Source organism: Chlamydomonas reinhardtii, chromosome 2 (genome assembly GCF_000002595.2).
Source record: "Chlamydomonas reinhardtii strain CC-503 cw92 mt+ chromosome 2, whole genome shotgun sequence".
Taxonomy (NCBI): domain Eukaryota; kingdom Viridiplantae; phylum Chlorophyta; class Chlorophyceae; order Chlamydomonadales; family Chlamydomonadaceae; genus Chlamydomonas; species Chlamydomonas reinhardtii.
The window spans coordinates 7,818,146-7,836,020 of record NC_057005.1 but is presented as its reverse complement, the minus strand read 5'-3'; the positions used below and the strand labels follow the sequence as shown (position 1 = coordinate 7,836,020).

The following is a 17,875-nucleotide window of genomic DNA, read 5'->3' as shown; positions in this document are numbered from 1 at the left end:
CCCCATGTCCCAAAACCTCCCGACCCCCCTCAAAACCCTTTGGTTTTTAGCCAGGCCGGTGTCAATCGACTGCTCTCGGCGAGCTCTACAATTGTATACCTCCGGTTCAGCTGGAGGCACAACTTGACTGGCAGCCATGCCACACATGTCCATGTGTCCATGGCCGACCACCGACCCTTCTGTCAGACTACCGGGGCGTGCGCTTAAGCTTACAATTGCGCTGTACATATGATGTTTGGGATTGTGTGCCGGAAGAGATTGGTCGACTTTCTCCCGGGATCATGTGAAGAATCCCGGGATTCATGTCACGCTCGATGGCCGGCGGCAGCCTTGTCGCCATGACCCACACCAAGCCTTGGCCGTTACAAGTCAGAATCAGTTCGCATAGTCTCCATGACACCAGTGAGAGACGCTCGAGTGGGGCTCTACGCTACTACGATGCCGATGTGGACGGACATGCGGCCGCTTTCCAGAGGCCAAACGTTCTGCAAATGCTTCAGTATGTGCATGCTAATGTGTGCTAGTGCTTGTGCTAATGGGCGGAGCGTTTAGAGGGGCGTTTAGGGCGCAGAGACGAAATCTGGCAGTCCCACCCACATCCGCGTGACGAAACCTTGGGGACCCCCAGCCCCGACGACCGACCCTGAACTTTGAGGGCCCATAACTTTGCAATTACTACCCTGATTGAAACTCTGAAAGTGGATTTGGAGTCCTCTCGTCAAGCTCTTTCGTTTTAGAACATGGGGCCTTTCCCAGTCGAAACTACCCCCCCCCCCTGTATCTACAACCCCCCCCTGACCTGAGACTGCTTCAGGGTTTCGGCGCGTGATACTCCAGCCACATGTCTGTTGGTGCCGTAACATGTTGCTGCCGCACAGTTGCAATGCGACGCCCGAGCCAGAGGAAAGACCGGAAACCCTGCCTTGTGCTTTTATACACTTTCATTTTCGAAACCGCGCCGCTCTGACAACAAAGGGAATGCCACATGTGGTGGTGCGCCATGCAGCGTCTACAGCAACTCCTCAAACCCACCGCTCTGACGCCACTCTACTGCGCTTGGCTGGGATTAGAGCCTGCACGCACACGCTCACGCCGCACAAGGCGCGGGGCTTTGATTTCAAGAAGAGCGGAGGAGCGTAAGAAGATAATACTGAGCCGTATAATATACATAACAATTAACATGTTCAGGTGCAAAATGCAAGAAACTTCGTCACGCACGCAGGCAGGTCCACGGGCAGGTCCAACACACCGCCCACAGGTCACAAGAGTCAAGTGCCAGCCTGAAAGCAATGCTACGCCCCATGCCCCAACCCGCCCCCTCGCAATGCTGCTGCTGAGACCACATATTGCGGTGGTGCTCGCACTCGTCACAATGGTTGCCTTCTTCCCCCAACGTGCTACTCGCAGCTACCCGCTCGTTCGTTCTGCGCCCTCTCCCACTTCCATGCGTAAGCAGCCCCCCACACATACATCCGCTCCCAGTCCATCGCCTCAGGCCCGCCTACTATGACCCCGCCCCCGCGCCCCCTGCCCCCGCGCCCTCCCGCCCAGGCGGCGGCGCCGCACTGCCCGGCCTGCTGCCGCTGCCCAGCCTCATGGACCGGCGCTGCTGCTGCAGGTCCGCCAGCGGCACCCCCTCCACCAGAAGCAGCGCCCGAGGCACAGGCACGCCCACCGCAGGCGGCCGGCCGCCGCGCCGCAGCACCTCCGCAGACGTCAGCGCTCCCGCCCGCGCGCTGGGCGCCGCCGCCGCCGCCGCCGGCACCACATTGCCGGTCCAGGTGCGGCCGCCAAAGCCGCCGCCCGCGGCTGCCGCGTCCGCGAATGTATACTCGCTAAATGTGCGCGGCGACAACTGGCGCTGCAGCTGTTGCAGTTGATGTTGTTGGTGCTGCTGCTCGGCCACCCGCATGGAGCCGCTGGACCGCCGCCGCAGCCCGGGCGGACCAGCGGATCCGCGGTCCCCACCCGTCCCGGCAGCCGCCGTGGCGCCCCCTGCTGCTCCCGAGCCTGATCCTGCTACGGCCGTCGCCGCCACCCCCGCCTGCTGCTCCTCCCCCTCTGCCGCCTGTTCCAGCGGCTCACTGAGCGGCAGGCTGACTGAGCGACGTGCCACCGACACGGACGGGGAGGCGGACGCCACCCCACCGCCACCGCCACCAGCAGTCACCTCGTCCTCTTCACGCAGCGCCCACAGCCTGTCCGCCCCAGCCGCCCCTGCACTACCCGGAGTACCCGGCCCCGCGCCCTCTCCCGCTTCACCCGCCGCCTCCGCCTCACAGCTGCGCCCGCCTGCCCTCCGCCGCGCCGCCTCCCACGCCGCCTGCGCCAGCGCCTCCACCTCCTCCGCCGCCTGCTGCTCCTGCCGCCAGCGCTCCACCGCGCCGCAGCGGTGGCACTCGCAGCCGGCGCCGCACAGGGGCCCCACCACGGCGTACCGCAGCGGCAGGTCGTACACGGGAGTGCCCAGCACCATGGTGGGCGGGCCGCGGCCGGGGGGCCCGGACCGCCCCATGTGCTGAGCGTGCGGGGGCTGGCCCGGGCCGCCCTGGGTGCGCGGCCAGGCGGCACTGGGCGGCGGGTGGCCGCCTGCTGCGGCTGCGGCGGCTGCGGCCAGGTGCATGGGGCCGCCGGACACGAAGGCCAGCGGCAGCTCGCTCTGTGTGGGCAGGGTGGAGGTCGTGAGGAGGGTGAAGGTGCGAGAGAGAGAGAGAGCGGTAAGTAGCGCGTGTGGGGGGCCAGTGCAGTATAGCGGTCAGCGATTAGAGAGAGCAAGGACGCCTGTATCTGTGTGACAGCTACCGTGTACGGAGCGCCGGGTCGGTGTGCAGTTGCTGTTCTGGGAGTCCCCGTGTGTTGTACCCCGCACAGCCCACGACCCACTGCCCCCTCACCTCGCCCGCCCGCAGCGGCACCACAGTGGCCCCCGAGTCGTCGTAGGCCATTGGGAAGCCCAGGCGCTGGAACTTGAGCCTGGGGCGATCAAAGGGGATGGGGCGCGGGGCGTGGGCCAGATTGCTACGACGAGGCACCAAGCACTGAGCGACTGACGTATGCAGTCGATACAGCAGCCCGTTCTAGCCCCTGCACGTCCGGTCCAACTCGTGGATAACCCACACCCTCCCTCCCTCCCTCCCTCCCTCCCCTCCTCCCACCTGAGGTACGCCACCACCACGCAGTGCGCCGAGAAGTAGGCCAGGCACATGGCCGCGCGCACCGGCTCCCGCTGCAGCGCCACCAGCACACCCAGCGCCAGCCACAGCGGGGCCAGGCCGATGTTGGTGTAGTAGATGCTGTGAGGGTAGATGCAGGGAGGGGGAGGGAAGGAGTCGGAGATGCGAAGCGGGGCCAGGAGGTGGGAGCGGGAGGTGTGGGGGTCGCCAGCATTTGCCCACATGCCCCACGTGCCAGCACCCACTGCCTGCAGCGCCAGACACGTACACACACACGCACACACACACACACACACACACACACACACACACACACACACACACACACACAGACACAAACACACACACACACACGCACACGCACACGCAGACACAAACACACACACACACACACACACACACACACACACACACACACACACACACACACAACACACACGCAGACTCACACACATCCGCACACACGCCCGCACCTGCAGCACCGGCCGCCGACCTTGTCGCTCCCCAACCGGTTGTAGCACCAGCACTGCGGCTCCGGCCACTGACACGCCACCGACAGACCTGTGCATATGTGTGTGGGGGGGGAGTTCGGGGTGCGTGAGCGGTTAGCGGAGCGGCCGGGCACCAGCGCGTGCGAGCTGGCTCGAATGGGCTCTGGCAGCAATCGGGAGGCAACAGTCAGGCAACCCAAATCAAGGTCCAACGCGGGCGCACCTAGCAGGATGCTGATGGAGCTTATGATGGCTGTAAGGGCAGGGAGGTGGAAAGGGGTTCGTGAGGACGTGAGGCTGGGTCATACAGGGGGCTGCGTCATATGGAACGGGGCGAGCAAATGGCACGTTCGCCTCCCCCTCATACCACCTTTCCCTCTCACTTCGCGGTCATGACTGACGCCCATACGGCTTCTTACCTGTGAGCGAGGTCGCTAAGTAAACGAAGAGCGACAATGCGTTGGCCCGCTGTGGTGTTTGAGGCCCGCCTGTTGTTCCGCCTCCATCTTCATTATTCCCAAGCTCTTGGGCTAAGACTGAAGCCGTAGCGAGGATGACCGTGAAAGCCCTGAGCCATTCCACCCACGGCGTCAAGCCTCTACTTCGCCTCATCTTTTCAGGCTTGGTCCAGCACCGTTACAATCTTTAAGAGTATTGCGATACTATGTCATCCAAGCGAAGCAGTAAAGCGGCCACTTTCGTTGTTAGAGGCATTTTGTCAACACTTCGTCAGCGCTGCGGTGTCAGTCCAGTCGACAACTGTGTATGTGAAACGAGCTATTAGGTCTGACAAATGGGAAAATGGCGTGGTCGCCTTCTCGCAATTTGACGAGGCCAATGACCTTCCAACCCGACGCTCCAGCTCCATCCAGCCCGGTCCCACAGCCCCACCGCTGAGTCCCTCTTGGCCCCACGTCGCTCCGCGCCAAATGCCATGAATTGCGCCTCCCACATCTTCCAGCGGGCGGCCGGCCCAAGGCACTGGCACTGCCCCGACTCATTGCCCTAGTGCTGTGCCGCGGTGCTGCGCCTACTTCCTCTCAGCTCCTGATCACCGCGTCATCGCCCTGTGCTCCCCGGAATCCTGCCCCGCTCGCATCACTTGGTCTTCTTCGCCTCAGGCGTCGCTCCGCCCCCGGTGCCCCCCGCGCCTCCTCCTCCACCCCCCGCTGCCGCCTTCTTCTCGGCCGCCGCCCGCTGCCGCGCCTTGTACTTGAGCTCCTTCCTCTTGGCCTCCACCAACATGGCCGAGCAGCTGATGAGGTAGTTGATCTGCAGGGGGGGCCAGGGAGGGCAACAGGTTGCGTTGCAAAAAGGTGGGAAGGGAGGAAGCAAGCAGTGAAAGGCGGCTTACAAGTGCCGCCGCCCTCCCCCCCTTGGTGTCGTGACTGGAGGCCCTTGCCGTTATCCACCCACCCACCCACCGTGCCCACCCACCCACCCACCTCCTGTCCTTCCTGCACTTCCCAGCCCCGCCTTCGCTTATTACCCACCACCCCCACCTTCCACTCCCCACCCCGACCTTCCACTCCCCCCGCCCCGCCCCAATGACCCACCAGCACAATGAACATGGCCAGCAGCAGCGGCCCCGACACCAGCACGCTCATGAACACGCCCGTGCGGTCAAAGTAGTTCTGGCCCGCAAACGACTGCCAGTGCTCCGCACCCAGCGCGTTCAGCCGCTCAGAGCCCCACACCGTGGCGGCTGCAGCAGGAGGAGGGGGTGGTGGGGTGACCGCGGCGAGTTAAGTAGGGCGAGTACGGTATGGGTGAGTAAGACGTGGCCGGCACGAGCTGCCGGCAAGCCAGCTCCCCGCCAGCAACAGCACCTCTCCCCCTTGCCGCCGCCCGTCTCCCCGGCCATCCCCCAGGCCTCCTAACCCCACACCAGCAGCACCTCCCGGTTCGCCGATCCCCCATGAGCACCTGCTATGAGGAAGATGGTCCCCTGGATCAGGCTGCTCTTGCGCGTGGTGAGTGCAGCCAGCAGCATGACCGCGTGGAACACCAGAATGCCGATTATCCATCGTTCCTGCGGGTTTCACACGTACGTTTGGCAGCAAATGATGCACTCAAGCAGCCAACAAGACGACTGCGCGCCAAGATCCCTCCCCGAATTTCGCACCCGCCAGTCTATCGCATGAATGAATCCTTGCACGACGTGAAGGAAGGGCTCCGCTTCCTGGAAGTCCTTCCATTGGCGTTTAAGGTCCCTGCTCGGTGGAGTTACGGGCGCGTAATGTCAACGGAAGCCCCAGATCGTCCTGAACTCGCGCTGCTTGCTGGGAAAACATACTTGAATACTTCTTCCAGCGGTCCTGTCAGCTCCTCCATTTTGTGCACGGGCTAAACACGAGCTCAAGAACTAGTACTCGTCAGCGGACACACGTATGCGCGCAGCCCTGTGTTCTGCCAAGCCTGTGACCGTTGCTGTAAGTAGTTTTTGTCCCAATTCTGGATTATATGAGCGCCGGTGCTAGAACTATGCTGGCCAACTGCCGCGCGCCCCGCACCTCATTTGCCGGCACGCTTTATTGCTGCACATTGGGCTCGCGGTCGCGGCTGTGTGCCTAAATCTTACGGCCTGCTGCGCTGCCTGCTCGCCTGCGGGCGCGGACGTGCAGGGTGCGCCTCAGCTTACTCGGAACGCGCGGCCCCCTGTGTCCGCCTGTCCGCCTCGTGCACCGCGCCTTGCCGTGTCGAGCTCCCGCTCCCCCGCTGCTGCCATGTCGGCCCAGTCACCCGCCGAGCAGCCCTGGGAGCTGTGGTACTGGCCCGGTGCGTGCCGGGGGGGGCAGGGGCGGGCCCTCAGGCGCCGGCGCTACTGCCTGCGGCTGCGCCCGGTGTTTAATCGGGGGGTTGTGTCACACCAGCGCCCGCCGACCAGCCGCTGCGTGTTGTATGTTGGTGATGGTGGAGATGGTGGGGATTGACATGGGGGGATGCCAGCTACTGAACGGGCAGGTGTGTGGCCGTGTGGGTCAATCCCTTCAATCCTGGTGTCAGCAAGCTGGGCACTCCCGGGACCCCACCCATCGCCCACCACCACATGTGGCTATTGCCCCCGGCCCCGCTGCTTGCCCCCGGCCCCACTGCTGCAACCCCCCACTGCCCCCTACACCCCCCCCTCCAGGCATGAAGGGCCGGGGCGAGTACGTGCGGCTGGTGTTTGAGGAGGCGGGGGTGCCGTACAAGGACATGGGGCAGAGCGCGGGTGAGGGTGCTAGAGAGTGAGGATGTGAGGGAGAGGCGCGTGTCCATGTGTGCATGTTGAGGGGTAGGTCCATGAGCCCGGCCGGGCTGCGATGCGTCCTTTGTCCGGGCTGCAGGCGTTACATCCCCTCCTCCCCTTCAACCCTGGCCCTGACCGTGACCCTTCGTCGAAGAAAAGCGGAGACAGCCAGGGGTCAGGGGAGGCATGCGTGCGGAGGGGTTCAAGGAAAGCGAAGAAGGTCAGAACCTGGGACTGACCGTCACCCCCCTGACCCATGCCTCCCCGGGCTCCGCGCACACAGGCCTGGCGGGCATTGTGGAATGGGTGTGGAAGGGCGGCAACACGGGCTTCCCCGTCCGGGCGCCGCCGGCGGTGCGGCGCGGCGACTTCACTCTGAGCGGCACACCCGTGCTCATGGTGCGTGTGTGGGGCTGGGGGGTGGGGGTGGGGACCAGGCGACGTGGGGCGGGGTGTATTAGGCGTGCACCTGCTCGTGGGTTTCAGGCATATGCCTGCGCTTTGTCTTGGGAGTGGTGGGAACACTACGTCCCCCGCCACACACAGGCCCTTGTTTCGTTCCTGGTGCCCTCTACAAAAAACACACACACACCATTTCCGTTTTCCTTGTGCTCTTTAACACACGCACCATTGTGCCCCTCCACCACACACACACACATACGCACCCGCCCCTTCCCGCCCGCTCAGGCCTACCTGGGTCGTCAGTTCGGGCTGATGCCGACTGACCCCGAGGAGGCGGCGCACGTGGAGCAGCTGCTGGCGGTGGTGACGGACGGCGTGGGGGAGGGCCGCCTGGCCTTCCACCCCAAGGTGGGGCAGGGAGGGAGAGGAGGGCAAGAACGGAGGGAGAGAGAGGGGGGAAGGAGGGAGGGCTGTGTTCATGTGGGGCACGGTGAGAGTGGCGCAAGACATCGTATACCGTGTGCGACACGCCCGGCGGCGGCTGGCTGCCTCACACCACACCCCTGCCCTGGACGTGTGCCGACACACAGCCCCCCCCCGCTCCCCCCGCCTCCCGCCCCAACCGCCAGGACTTCTACGCCAGCCACAAGACGCAGGTGGAGGAGTCGGCGCCGTACATCGAGCAGTACGGCAAGCAGCGCCTGCCCAAGGTGTGGGGGGGGCGTGCTGTGGGGGGTGGCAAGTGAGGATTGGCAGTTCCAGACCTGAACTCAATTAAGTCCCGGGCATGGACGGCACGCAAGGGCACGGCTCCGGTCCCACACCCGCGCTCTTTCTTGCACACATACTTTGCAAACCTGAGGCCTGCCCTCTGATCCCCAACCCCACCACCTCCCTCTCCCCCGATTGCCCCGCTGTGCTGCTGCCCCCCTCTCCCTCCCCTCCCCCCCACACACCTGTCACCAGTACATGTCGTACTGGGAGGAGGTGCTGACAAAGAACCCGCACCAGTCGGGGTTCCTGGTGGGCAAGGACATCAGTGTGGCCGACCTGGCCGTGTACCAGGTGGGTGGAGGTGGGGGTGGGGGTGGGTGGGGGTTGAGGGTTGTGGGGGTGGGTGGGGCGTGGAGTGCATGGGGAGGGGCAGCACACCACACCGCACCGCACCGCTTCACTTGAGTGGGGGCCAATTGCGGCAGTCAACACACGAATGGAGCAATGCCATCACGCCAGAAGTCTGCGTCTACACGCCCGTCCTTCTGCTCCCTGTCCCTCGCCCTGCACCCTCCTGCTCCCCCTCCCACCACCTTCTCCCCTTTCCCACCTCCTCCTGTGCCCACGTGTGCCCTCCGCCGCCTGCCCCCCCGCCCCCCCTTGCAGTACATGGCGGCGGCGCAGCAGCACTACAGGCGCTGGTACGACGACGTGGAGGCGCCCGCGGCCAAGGCACACCAGGTTGGGGGGGAGGGGGGACGGGTGTGTGTGGGCGGAGGCGGAGGCGGCCCCTCCTACCTCAGGTACACAGCCCAGGTCCCAGCCCAGGTCCCATCCACCATCCCCCGAACCACGCCTAGCACACATCCCTGTTCATCCCTGTGGACTGCACTTAGCGTTCCTCCTGCTCCCCGCCCCGGGGGCGGAGGGGGGGCCGTGGGGGCGTGTGTGTGGGCAGAGGCGGCCCCGCCTGCCTCAGGTACACAGCCCAGGTCCCGTCCCAGGTCCCAGCCACCATCCCCCGAACCACGACTATAGCACACGTCCCTGTTCATGCCTGTGGACTGCCTTCATCGCTCCTCCTGTCCCCCACCCCTGGGAATGCTGCGGACCACCACACTGCCCTGCCGTACACACACATTTACTCCCCACCACATCGTGTCAACAGTCGCCACTCGCCCACAAACCCACCGCCCTTACTTACCTCCCGCCCCCCTGCACAGGCCCGTATCGCCGCCCGCCCCCGCCTGGCCGCCTACCTGGCCTCTCCGCGCTGCCCGCCCTGGGACAGCGACAGCATGATGTAGTGATGTGGCGTGATGTGGGGGGAGGGGGGAGCGAGGAGGTGGGCGGAGGCGGTTGTGAGGGGCGGCGTGGCGTGCGTGGTAACTTGTGTGTGAGACAGAGGGGGGAGGCGCGCGGCAGGAGCTCGCTTAGGCAGTTGCGAGGTAGGTGTGCAGCTACCGAGGCACCCACAGCGGGAAGCGGGGCCTGGCTAGGGGCTGCGGGTGCGGGTGGGTGCACGTGTTTGCCGCGGGGCGGCGGCGGCTGACAGCAGGGCGTGATCTAAATGTTGCATACGCCTTGGTCGTGATACATCCTTCACTGTAGAGCAACCCGTAGTGCTCCGGTATCGGGCTTGAGCTGGGAATTGCGCAGTTCTTGTCATTTGTACAATTGTACCACAGGTAACTGCTGGGGGCACCAATCATGTTGAGGCTGGTGCATGAGGAAGCGCATTCCATGATTCATTGGGTGCGTGGCGGCGATCGCCCTCAAACATCAGTTGCAACAGTGTGCAATACGAGCAACCAAGCATTAGATGCTCTTTGGAATCAACAGTGCCCAATCTCATCGATCAGCAGCCCGGGTCTACGGCCACTGAAGCCAAACCACATGAACATACACACTGCAGCTCTCCAGCATGACTGGCGCACTACCCTCACCCACACAATGTATACAGCCGCACGTTTATCCTCCGTGGACCTCCACACGTGCCTGGTGCCGATTTGACACCCGACCTGCAACGCAACCTCTCACTCCGTCCGGCCCCCTCCAGCACCCTGCCTCTGCTGCCCGCCCCCCGCCTGTGCCTAGCCCAGCCGCGTCTACGTCAGGGGCGGGTGCCCACGTGGGGTCTGTACCCTTAGAAGCAGGTCATCTCTTAAGGCAACAACAACCAGCAGCTCGCCACCGGCCCCTACTGCCCGCCACAGCCCCTGCATGTCAAGACCGCGGCCGGCATGCAATCAGCTACATGTCCCGAGCATGCAACCAAGGCGGTCCGCGTCACCCGCTGCCCACACCTCACACTGCTGATCGTCGTGCGGTCGCGGTGCTGATCGGACCCTCCTCGTTTGGTGTCTTCCAATGCCGCACATAATGACATTCCTTTACCTCGGTCACAGTAGCGCCGAGGCAGGGCCGCGCCCTGCACCCGCGCCGCCGCTGGTGCCGACGCCTCCGACGCCGCCAGAGCCCAGCTGCTGCTGCTGCTGCTGACCCGCCGCCGCCGCCGCCCCTGCTGCTGGCGGCGGCGCGGGCGGGCCAGTGGCCGCGAAGGCGTTGCCGCCGCCCTCCCGCGGGAAGGGTGGCGGCGGCGGCGGCCGCGAGGGCCGCAGTAGCAGCCCGCTACTGCCGGCCGGCTGCAGCCCACTGCCACTGCTACTGCCGCCTGTGGCGCCGGCGGCGGCGGACGAGGCGGGGCCGGGCGGCTGCCCTCCACTGGGTGCGGTGAGGAAGGAGGAGGCGGCGGAATGCAGGGAGGCCAGGCTGAACTGGGGCAGCATGGAGTAGGAGGAGGAGGAGGCGGGGGCGGCGGCGGCGGCGGAGGGCGCACTGCTGGCGGCTGCGCCGCCGCCGCTGCTGGCTGCGCGTGTGCTGCTGGGCAGTGAGTGTGCTGGCAGCAGGGGCTGGTCCTGGTGCTGCAGCGCCTCGCGGGGCCGGGTGGGCGGAGGCGGCAGCGGGGCGGCGGAGGGGGCCGCAGAGGCCGAGGGGGTGGAAGGGGAGAGGGAGGAGGCGGTGCGCATCAGCTCCACACTGCCGCCGCCGCCGTTGTTGTTAGAGCCGCCTGTGGGGCCGCTGCCGCTGGCGCCGTACGGGCCGGACGTGCCGCCGCTGCCGCCTGTGGGGCCGCCTGTGCGGCCGCTGGCCGAGTAGTAGTGGGAGTAGGCGGAGGCGGAGGGGGCGGCGGAGGGCGCGGCCAGGGTTGTGGGGTGGAGGCCGCTGCCGGGGGCCTGCAGGGGGAGGGGGGGGCGTGGCGGGTGGAGGGGATTGGCGGGTTGCGAGGGGACGAACGCGACGACAATACGAATTCCGAGGAGAGGGAGAGAGCGCTTGGGTTCAACCACGGGTGTTGTGTGTCTGGGTGTCAGTCACCACGGCATGTACCGCCGCCATCGGGTCCCGCTCCCCACCCACCTGTGTCACACCGCCTCCCCCACCGCCGCCGCCGCCACCGCCCCGCGCAGATGGTAGAGCAACCGGGCCTGCGGCGGCACTGCTGCGGGCGCTGCTGCCGCCTGTGGCTGTGGGTGCGGGGGTGGGCAGCCGTCCCAGCCCGGCGTGCAGCGGCGCGGCGGCTGCGGCGGCGGACGAGCCGGGGGAGTGCGGGTAGAAGGAGGAGGCGGAGGATGCGGAGGAGTGGTAGGCGTCCATGCGTGCCTCGCGCATCACCTGCACACGTGTGTGCACGTGCACACATTTGTCACCAGCGTACAGCGACAGACATGCAACAGCCCTGAGAAGCCTGCACACGTTCCCTGAAGCAGCTGCCAAGACACATATGTGTGTGTATGTGCGCGCGATGCATGCAACCGGCTCACGATCAAACATGGCCGCCACCTACGCAAGGGCACGCATGTACGCGCTCACCTGGCGCACGTGCCTCCTCGCCCAGCGCTTGCGCAGCGAGGCAACGCCTGATGAGTCAGCAGGGGAGGCGGCGGCGGCCGGTGGTCAGTACTGGCAGCGACAGCGGTGTGTGTGTTCGTGCCACGGGTGCGCTGTGGCGTGCAGTCGCATTGTGTGTCCCGAGCAGCCGGACACCCGCGAGCCCCACAGACAGCAGACAACACCTCGCAAGGGCACAACCCCACCACCACAACCCACCACCACCACCACCACCCACCTGCCACCAGCAGCAGCAGGCACGGCAGTCCCACACCCAGCCCCAGCCCCAACCCGAGGTCGCGGCGCCGCTGTGCCGCCGCTGGGTCCCGCCCGCCGCCGCCGCCGCCGCCCGCCTGCATGTTGTCCTGCGGGTCCACACCCGCAACCCCGGGAGTGGCAGTAGCAGGCGCAGGGGCCGCAACGGCGGGAGTGCCGTCGGCAGCGATGGCAGCTGCCGGCAGTAGCGGCGCCCCCGGTCCGACCGTTGACATGTTGCCACCGCTACTGCCGTTGCTGCTGTCCGCTGCTACAGCCCCAAACGCGGGCACTGTCCCTGCCGTGCTGCTGCCGTTCCCGCCCTGCTGCTGCTGCTGCTCCAGGGAGGGGTCAAGCGGCAGGCACGGCAGTAGCTCCGAGGGCGACAGTGCCACAGGGGCGGGGGAGCAGAAGCTGGTCAGCAGGTCACTGCTACTGCCGTAGCCGCCACTGCTGCTACTGCCGCTGCTGTCAGTGCTACTGCCGCCTCCTGCTGTGGGCACGGGCTGGCGCTGCTGCATGGCGGCCAGGGCGGCGGCGGCGACCTCGGGTGGCGGAGTGAAGCAGTCGTAGTAGGTCCTGTGTGTTTGTGTATTTGTGCATGCGTATGTGTGTATATGTTAGCAGAGCGCGAGTGTGTGTAATACAGCGCCTCTTCATGAAGCACGAGTATGTGTAATGCAGCGCCTCTTGTTTAGCGTTCCGTCCACCCCTGCCCTCTCCCATCCCCTTGCCCCTCACGTGTTGTCGTAGGTGAAGGGCAGCTGACACGGCGGCCCCTGACCCAGCTGCTGCATGGCGCCGCCACTACTGCCGCTACTGCCGTTGCCGCCGCCCAGCTCCACGTCTCCCCCACCGCCGCCACCCCCGCCGCCGCCGCCGCCGCCGCCACCTAGCGGTGCGGACAGCAGCAGCGCCGTCACCCGCGGCCGCGGCGCACACGGCTCCATCCGCCCCTGCGGGTTCAGACACGACCCCGCGCCCGCACCCACACAGTCGTACGCGGGCTGAGGCAGCACCGGCGGCGGCGGAGCCGCCGCCGCCGCCGCCGCCGCCGCCGCCGCCTCTGTGGCATTGCTGCCGGAAGCGGCGGCGGCGGGCGACAGGTTGGCTGCGGCCGCCGCCAGCGCCGCCGCCGCCGCCTGCCTCGCCGCCGCCAGTTGGTCGGGCGGGAAGAAGGGCAGCTGGCAGGGCTGTCCGGTGATGGTGGTGCGCGGGCGGCCGCCCTGGGCGCGAGGCATGCACTGCTCCCAGCCGCCGCCGGCGCCGGTGCTGCGGCAGAAGCCCGGGTCGATGCCACCGCCCACACAGTCCCACTGCAGCTGGCCTGTGGGAGGTGGGAGGGCGGGTGTGGGTGTTTGTGTGTGTGTGTGCAGGAGGGAAGGGGAGGTATGTGCCCGAGCTCAGCGAATAGGTCCCAGGGGGTGAGGAGAGGAGTGCGGGGTGGGTTGGGTTGGCGGTTAGTTGGGCGTGGGCACGCGGCCCACACTAACCCCCCTGCCCGCTCCCCCAGTCCCCCTCCGTCTCACCCCTGTAGAAGAAGGGCAGGGCGCAGGGGGCGCCGCTGACGGTATGTCGCGGCGTGACGGAGGCGTTGGCGGGCGGCTGCGGGAAGAGGCTGCGGTGCAGCGGACTGCACTCCGCCCAGCCGCCGCCCGACACCTGCGGGGGAGCGTGCGTGCGTGCGTGCATGTGTACGTGCGTGCGTCTGTGCGTGTGGCGGTATGTGTATGTGTGCGTGTGTACTTGTGTGCGCGGGGGAGAAGGGGGCGCCCCCCTCCCTCCCCTCCCCTCCCCTGCTCCCCTCCCTCACCTTGCACGCCTCCACGCCGCCCACCCACACGCAGTCGGTGCGGTTGCGGCCGCGGAAGAAGAAGGGGAACACACACGCCTCGCCCCCGCTCCCGCCACTACTGTCATCGGCGGTGGTGTTGCTACTGCTGCTACTGCTGCTGTTGTCGCTATCACCACTGCCACTGCTGCTGCCGCTGCTGCTGCCGCTGTCTCCGGCGTTGGTGTCGTCCGCCCCAGCAGGCGAGGCCAGTGGCGCCGCCGCAGTCAGCGTCTGCCGCTCCACTGGCGCGCACTCCAGCAGCGCCCCGCTCTCCACCTGCACCCGCGGTGTGAGCGAGTGAGGTGTGTTGTGTATGCACGCACACACACGCACGCACACACGCAACGAGTGCATTGGCACTGCTGACAGCGATATGACCCCTTGTTGCATTGCCCCTTGTTTGCCTGCCGCGGAAGTGGGCTGTGGACTGGTCTGCGCTCGTCATCTCAACCACCGCACCCCCCCCCCACACACACACACACATACACACCCTAAACCTATACATCCACCCCCGGGACCGCCGCCGCCGTACGCATGTACGCACGCACACGTACACGTACCTCACAGCTGTACCGCCCGACCAGTGACGCCGCATCCCCCTCCGCGCCCGCCGCCGCCGCCGCCGGCACGCCCGCCGCCGCCGCCAACGCCTGCAGCGCCGCCGCCTGCTGCGGCCCCGCCGCCGTGTCCGCGTCCGCGGCAGTAGCATTAGCAGCAGCCGCACCAATCCCTCCTGCTACTGCCGCCGCCGCTGCTACAGCCTGCGCGCCGTAGTCCAGGCACTCGGACAGGGCGCCGGGGCCGGGCGCCACACAGCGCTGCCGGTCCAGCGTGAACCGGATGGGGGTCCTGCCGTGGTGAGGGGGCGTGTGTGCGTGTGTGTGTGTGTGTGTGCACATGTGTGTGTGTGTGCGTGTGCGTGTATGTGTGTGTGCGTGTGTGTGTGTGTGTGACTACGGTTTCCACGGTTATTGTGTGTGTGTGTGTGTGCACATGTGTGTGTGTGTGTGTATGTGTGTGTGTGTGTGTGCGTGTGTGTGTGTGTGTGTGTGTGTGCGCAGGGGAATGTACTTTTCGTGCTTGTGCGATTCGTGTGATGCCGTGTTCAAGCATGTGAGTGTGCGTGCGTGTGTCAGGGTTTTGCGTGCGTGTCAAATGGGTGCGCCGGTGCGGTGTGCTCATGACGCGCCCGCCGTCTGCCAGTGGTGGTGAGTGGCCCGGACCCCGCCGCCGCCCGCCGCCGCCGGACCCGCCGGACCCGGCCACGCACCTGGGCTGTAGTGTGGGCGGCGGCGAGTAGACCGGCAGGCACTCCGCCAGCTGCATCGCCGGCGGCTGCTGGTTGTAGTCATCAGTGCTGCTGCTGGCGTCATCAGCTGTGGTGTTGCTGCTACTGCCACCACCGCTACTGCCGCCGCCCCCGGAGCTACTGCTGCTGCTACTGCCCACGTCGCCGCTGTCCACCTTGACCATGCACACCTCCCTGCTGCTGCTACTGCCACTGCTACTGCTGCTACTGCCGCTGCCGCTGCTGCTACTGCCGTTGGCTGCTGTCGGCACCACGCAGTCGCTGCGCAGCTGGGCGCCCAGTGTGAAGGGCACCGCACAGGCCTGGCCGCTGGTGGCGGTGCGGGGGGCGGGCGGGCACACCACCCACACGCCGTCACCCCCGCCGGGGCCGGAGGCGTCGAAATCCACACGGCAGGCGTCGATACCCTGTGGGGTGGGGTGTGTGGGGGCGGAGGGGTCTGGGGTTGGCGATGTGTGGGCCCACGTCACAACATACGTGATGGCGGTGTGATGGCAATGTGGCAGTCCCAGCTGCCTGAAACGTTCAGGATTTGTAATCTGAATGCTTCAGGTCATCACCCGTACTGCCTTTGGCTTCAGGGCCTTTCATGAAGCGCTTCGGCCTTTTTCCTGATATAGTCGTTTCCTGAAGCAAACATCCTGAAGCCTTACCACGGGTCCCAGAGTGCCACATGCGCAACCACACGACCAAGGACACATCAACCCACTAAGGCCGCGACAACACCCCTTGTCCACCCGAACCGAACAATCCCAGCCCCACACGACGCAAATACACACACACACACACACACACACACACACACACACATGCATCCATCCTTGCGCACCAGTGTGTTGATGCAGCGCGTGAAGTTGCGCACCGGCAGTCCCGCCGCCGCCCGCGCCGCCGCCGCCGCCTCGTCGCGGCATGTGGTGGCCTCCACCGGCCGAGCCACCACCGGCGCGCACTCCAGCAGCCTAACGCCGTCACCGCCGCCACTGCCGTCACTGCTACTACTGCTGTCATAGTCGTCGCTGTTGCCGGCTGTCGTAGCATTAGCGCTGCTACTGCCACTGCTACTGCCGCTGCTGATGCTACTGCCGCCGGGTCCCACCACCGCCACGGGCGCCCCCACCAGTGCCGCCGACGTGTCGCCTGGCACTGCGTCCGTCTGGCCGTCGTCTGTGGCCGCGTTAGGGTCGGTGTCCGTGTCGGCAGTAGCACCACCACTGCCGCTGCCGCTGCCGCTGCTACTGCCGCGCAGGGTGGAGACCTGTGTGGGGCACAGCTCGGGTCCCGCGGGGCCGTCCAGTCGCAGGCAGTCGAACTGGCGGGTGGGCGGCGCGCCGGGGCGGGAGGGAGCCAGAAACGGCAACACACACAGCTGCGGGGGGGGGGGGGGAAGGGGAGCGGGGCGAGGGGGGAGAGGGGGGAGAGCGGGGTGTGAGGGTGGGGAGGGCCGAGCGGGCTGAGGGGGTCAGTACACACAGCTTTGATTGCGACTGTGCGCAGCAGCCCCGCGCTCTCTCTGCACAACCAGGCGCATCAAGTACGGCATTCCCGCCGCGGTTCCTGTGAAGGGTGTAAACAACCCCCCTCCCCCCCCACCTGTCCTCCCAGTGTAAACAACCCCCCTCCCACCCCACCCCACCCTCACCCACCTGTCCTCCCAGCGTCAGGCGCGGCAGTGCGCCCCCCGCCGGCCCCAGCATTGCCCCGTCCGACACCGCCCACCCCGATAACTCCACCAGCTGGACCGGCTGTAGCATGTCACTGTCACCCGCCGTGTCGTCGGCAGTAGCAGTGCCGTTGCCGCTGCCGCTGCTGCCGCTGCTGTTATCGCTGCTGCTGCTGCCGCTGCCGGCAGTAGTGTTGGTGTTGGTGTTGCCACCGCCGCTGTTGTCTACGGCGGCGCCAGGGGTGAGGGGCAGGGAGGCGGCGGGGCCGGTGGCGGCGAAGGCGCAGGCGGACCACCGCCCGCCCTGTGGAGGTGTGGTGGTGGTGGTGTGTGCGTGTGTGTGGATGCGGGACGCGTTATGATGGAGCAATTGAGGATGCGTGGTTGTGAGCACGCATCCATTGACAAAACTATCACACGAGTAACTGCCGCCTGCCACCTCCCCACTCCCCCACTCCCCCCCCACACACACACACCTGCACGGGGCAGCTGACCAGTCCGTCCAGCGCCACACAGCCGTACAGGTTGCGGCCGCCGTACGGCACCGGGAACACACACGGCTGGCCCGACACGGTGAGGGCAGCCAGGTAGCCGCCGCCTGAGGGTTGGGAGGAGGGCGAGGGTGTGTGTTGGAGTGAGGTTGTGTTTCCATCACAACCAACAAGAAACCCGGCACACGCACGGAGGACGCCAAGGCGGTGTGGGTGGGTGGGCTTACTGATGATCATGAGGCTCATTCGTTGGGCTCGGGCACATACCAACCCCCTCCTCTCCCCCCCCCCCTCCCCCCTCTCACCCGGCACCACCTGCCCCGCCGGCAGCAGCACCGCCTGGCGCTGGTAGGTGTCGTACAGCGCAGCCACCTGGGGGGGGGGAGGCAGGTAGGGCAGAGCACGTGGAGGGAGGGAGGGAGG

The 17,875-nt window shown here is 66.5% G+C and overlaps 4 protein-coding genes across 4 annotated transcripts in view; 1 reads left to right on the top strand and 3 right to left on the bottom strand.

Moving 5' to 3' along the window:
• Positions 1–816: 816 nt before the first annotated feature.
• Positions 817–4,308, bottom strand: CHLRE_02g142100v5 (uncharacterized protein). Its single transcript, XM_043060138.1, has 6 exons — positions 4,084–4,308; positions 3,888–3,917; positions 3,647–3,734; positions 3,156–3,293; positions 2,895–2,973; positions 817–2,659 (listed from the first exon to the last, which is right to left on the bottom strand). The coding sequence occupies exons 1-6, from the start codon at positions 4,274–4,276 to the stop codon at positions 1,505–1,507; spliced, it is 1,683 nt and encodes a 560-aa protein (XP_042927809.1). The 5' UTR covers positions 4,277–4,308; the 3' UTR covers positions 817–1,504.
• A 61-nt stretch (positions 4,309–4,369) lies between these two features.
• Positions 4,370–6,118, bottom strand: CHLRE_02g142150v5 (uncharacterized protein). Its single transcript, XM_001694919.2, has 5 exons — positions 5,961–6,118; positions 5,790–5,877; positions 5,591–5,696; positions 5,221–5,369; positions 4,370–4,936 (listed from the first exon to the last, which is right to left on the bottom strand). The coding sequence occupies exons 1-5, from the start codon at positions 5,996–5,998 to the stop codon at positions 4,763–4,765; spliced, it is 555 nt and encodes a 184-aa protein (XP_001694971.1). The 5' UTR covers positions 5,999–6,118; the 3' UTR covers positions 4,370–4,762.
• A 100-nt stretch (positions 6,119–6,218) lies between these two features.
• On the top strand, positions 6,219–9,860 carry CHLRE_02g142200v5 (uncharacterized protein). Its single transcript, XM_001694799.2, has 8 exons — positions 6,219–6,442; positions 6,798–6,878; positions 7,180–7,295; positions 7,584–7,706; positions 7,928–8,008; positions 8,265–8,363; positions 8,679–8,753; positions 9,236–9,860. The coding sequence occupies exons 1-8, from the start codon at positions 6,391–6,393 to the stop codon at positions 9,317–9,319; spliced, it is 711 nt and encodes a 236-aa protein (XP_001694851.2). The 5' UTR covers positions 6,219–6,390; the 3' UTR covers positions 9,320–9,860.
• Positions 9,861–9,876: 16 nt separating this feature from the next.
• Positions 9,877–17,875, bottom strand: part of CHLRE_02g142353v5 (uncharacterized protein) — a 16,622-nt gene continuing 8,623 nt past the window's right edge. The window contains exons 16-28 of the mRNA XM_043060152.1: positions 17,758–17,824; positions 17,438–17,559; positions 16,945–17,265; positions 16,131–16,667; positions 15,263–15,708; positions 14,553–14,841; positions 13,972–14,268; positions 13,688–13,820; positions 12,900–13,485; positions 12,142–12,737; positions 11,886–11,932; positions 11,433–11,687; positions 9,877–11,248 (exon numbers count right to left, since the gene is read on the bottom strand). Of these exons, the coding sequence (XP_042927808.1) occupies positions 10,415–11,248; positions 11,433–11,687; positions 11,886–11,932; positions 12,142–12,737; positions 12,900–13,485; positions 13,688–13,820; positions 13,972–14,268; positions 14,553–14,841; positions 15,263–15,708; positions 16,131–16,667; positions 16,945–17,265; positions 17,438–17,559; positions 17,758–17,824 (4,530 nt within the window). The 3' untranslated portion in view covers positions 9,877–10,414. The remainder of the gene's footprint in view (positions 11,249–11,432; positions 11,688–11,885; positions 11,933–12,141; positions 12,738–12,899; positions 13,486–13,687; positions 13,821–13,971; positions 14,269–14,552; positions 14,842–15,262; positions 15,709–16,130; positions 16,668–16,944; positions 17,266–17,437; positions 17,560–17,757; positions 17,825–17,875) is intronic.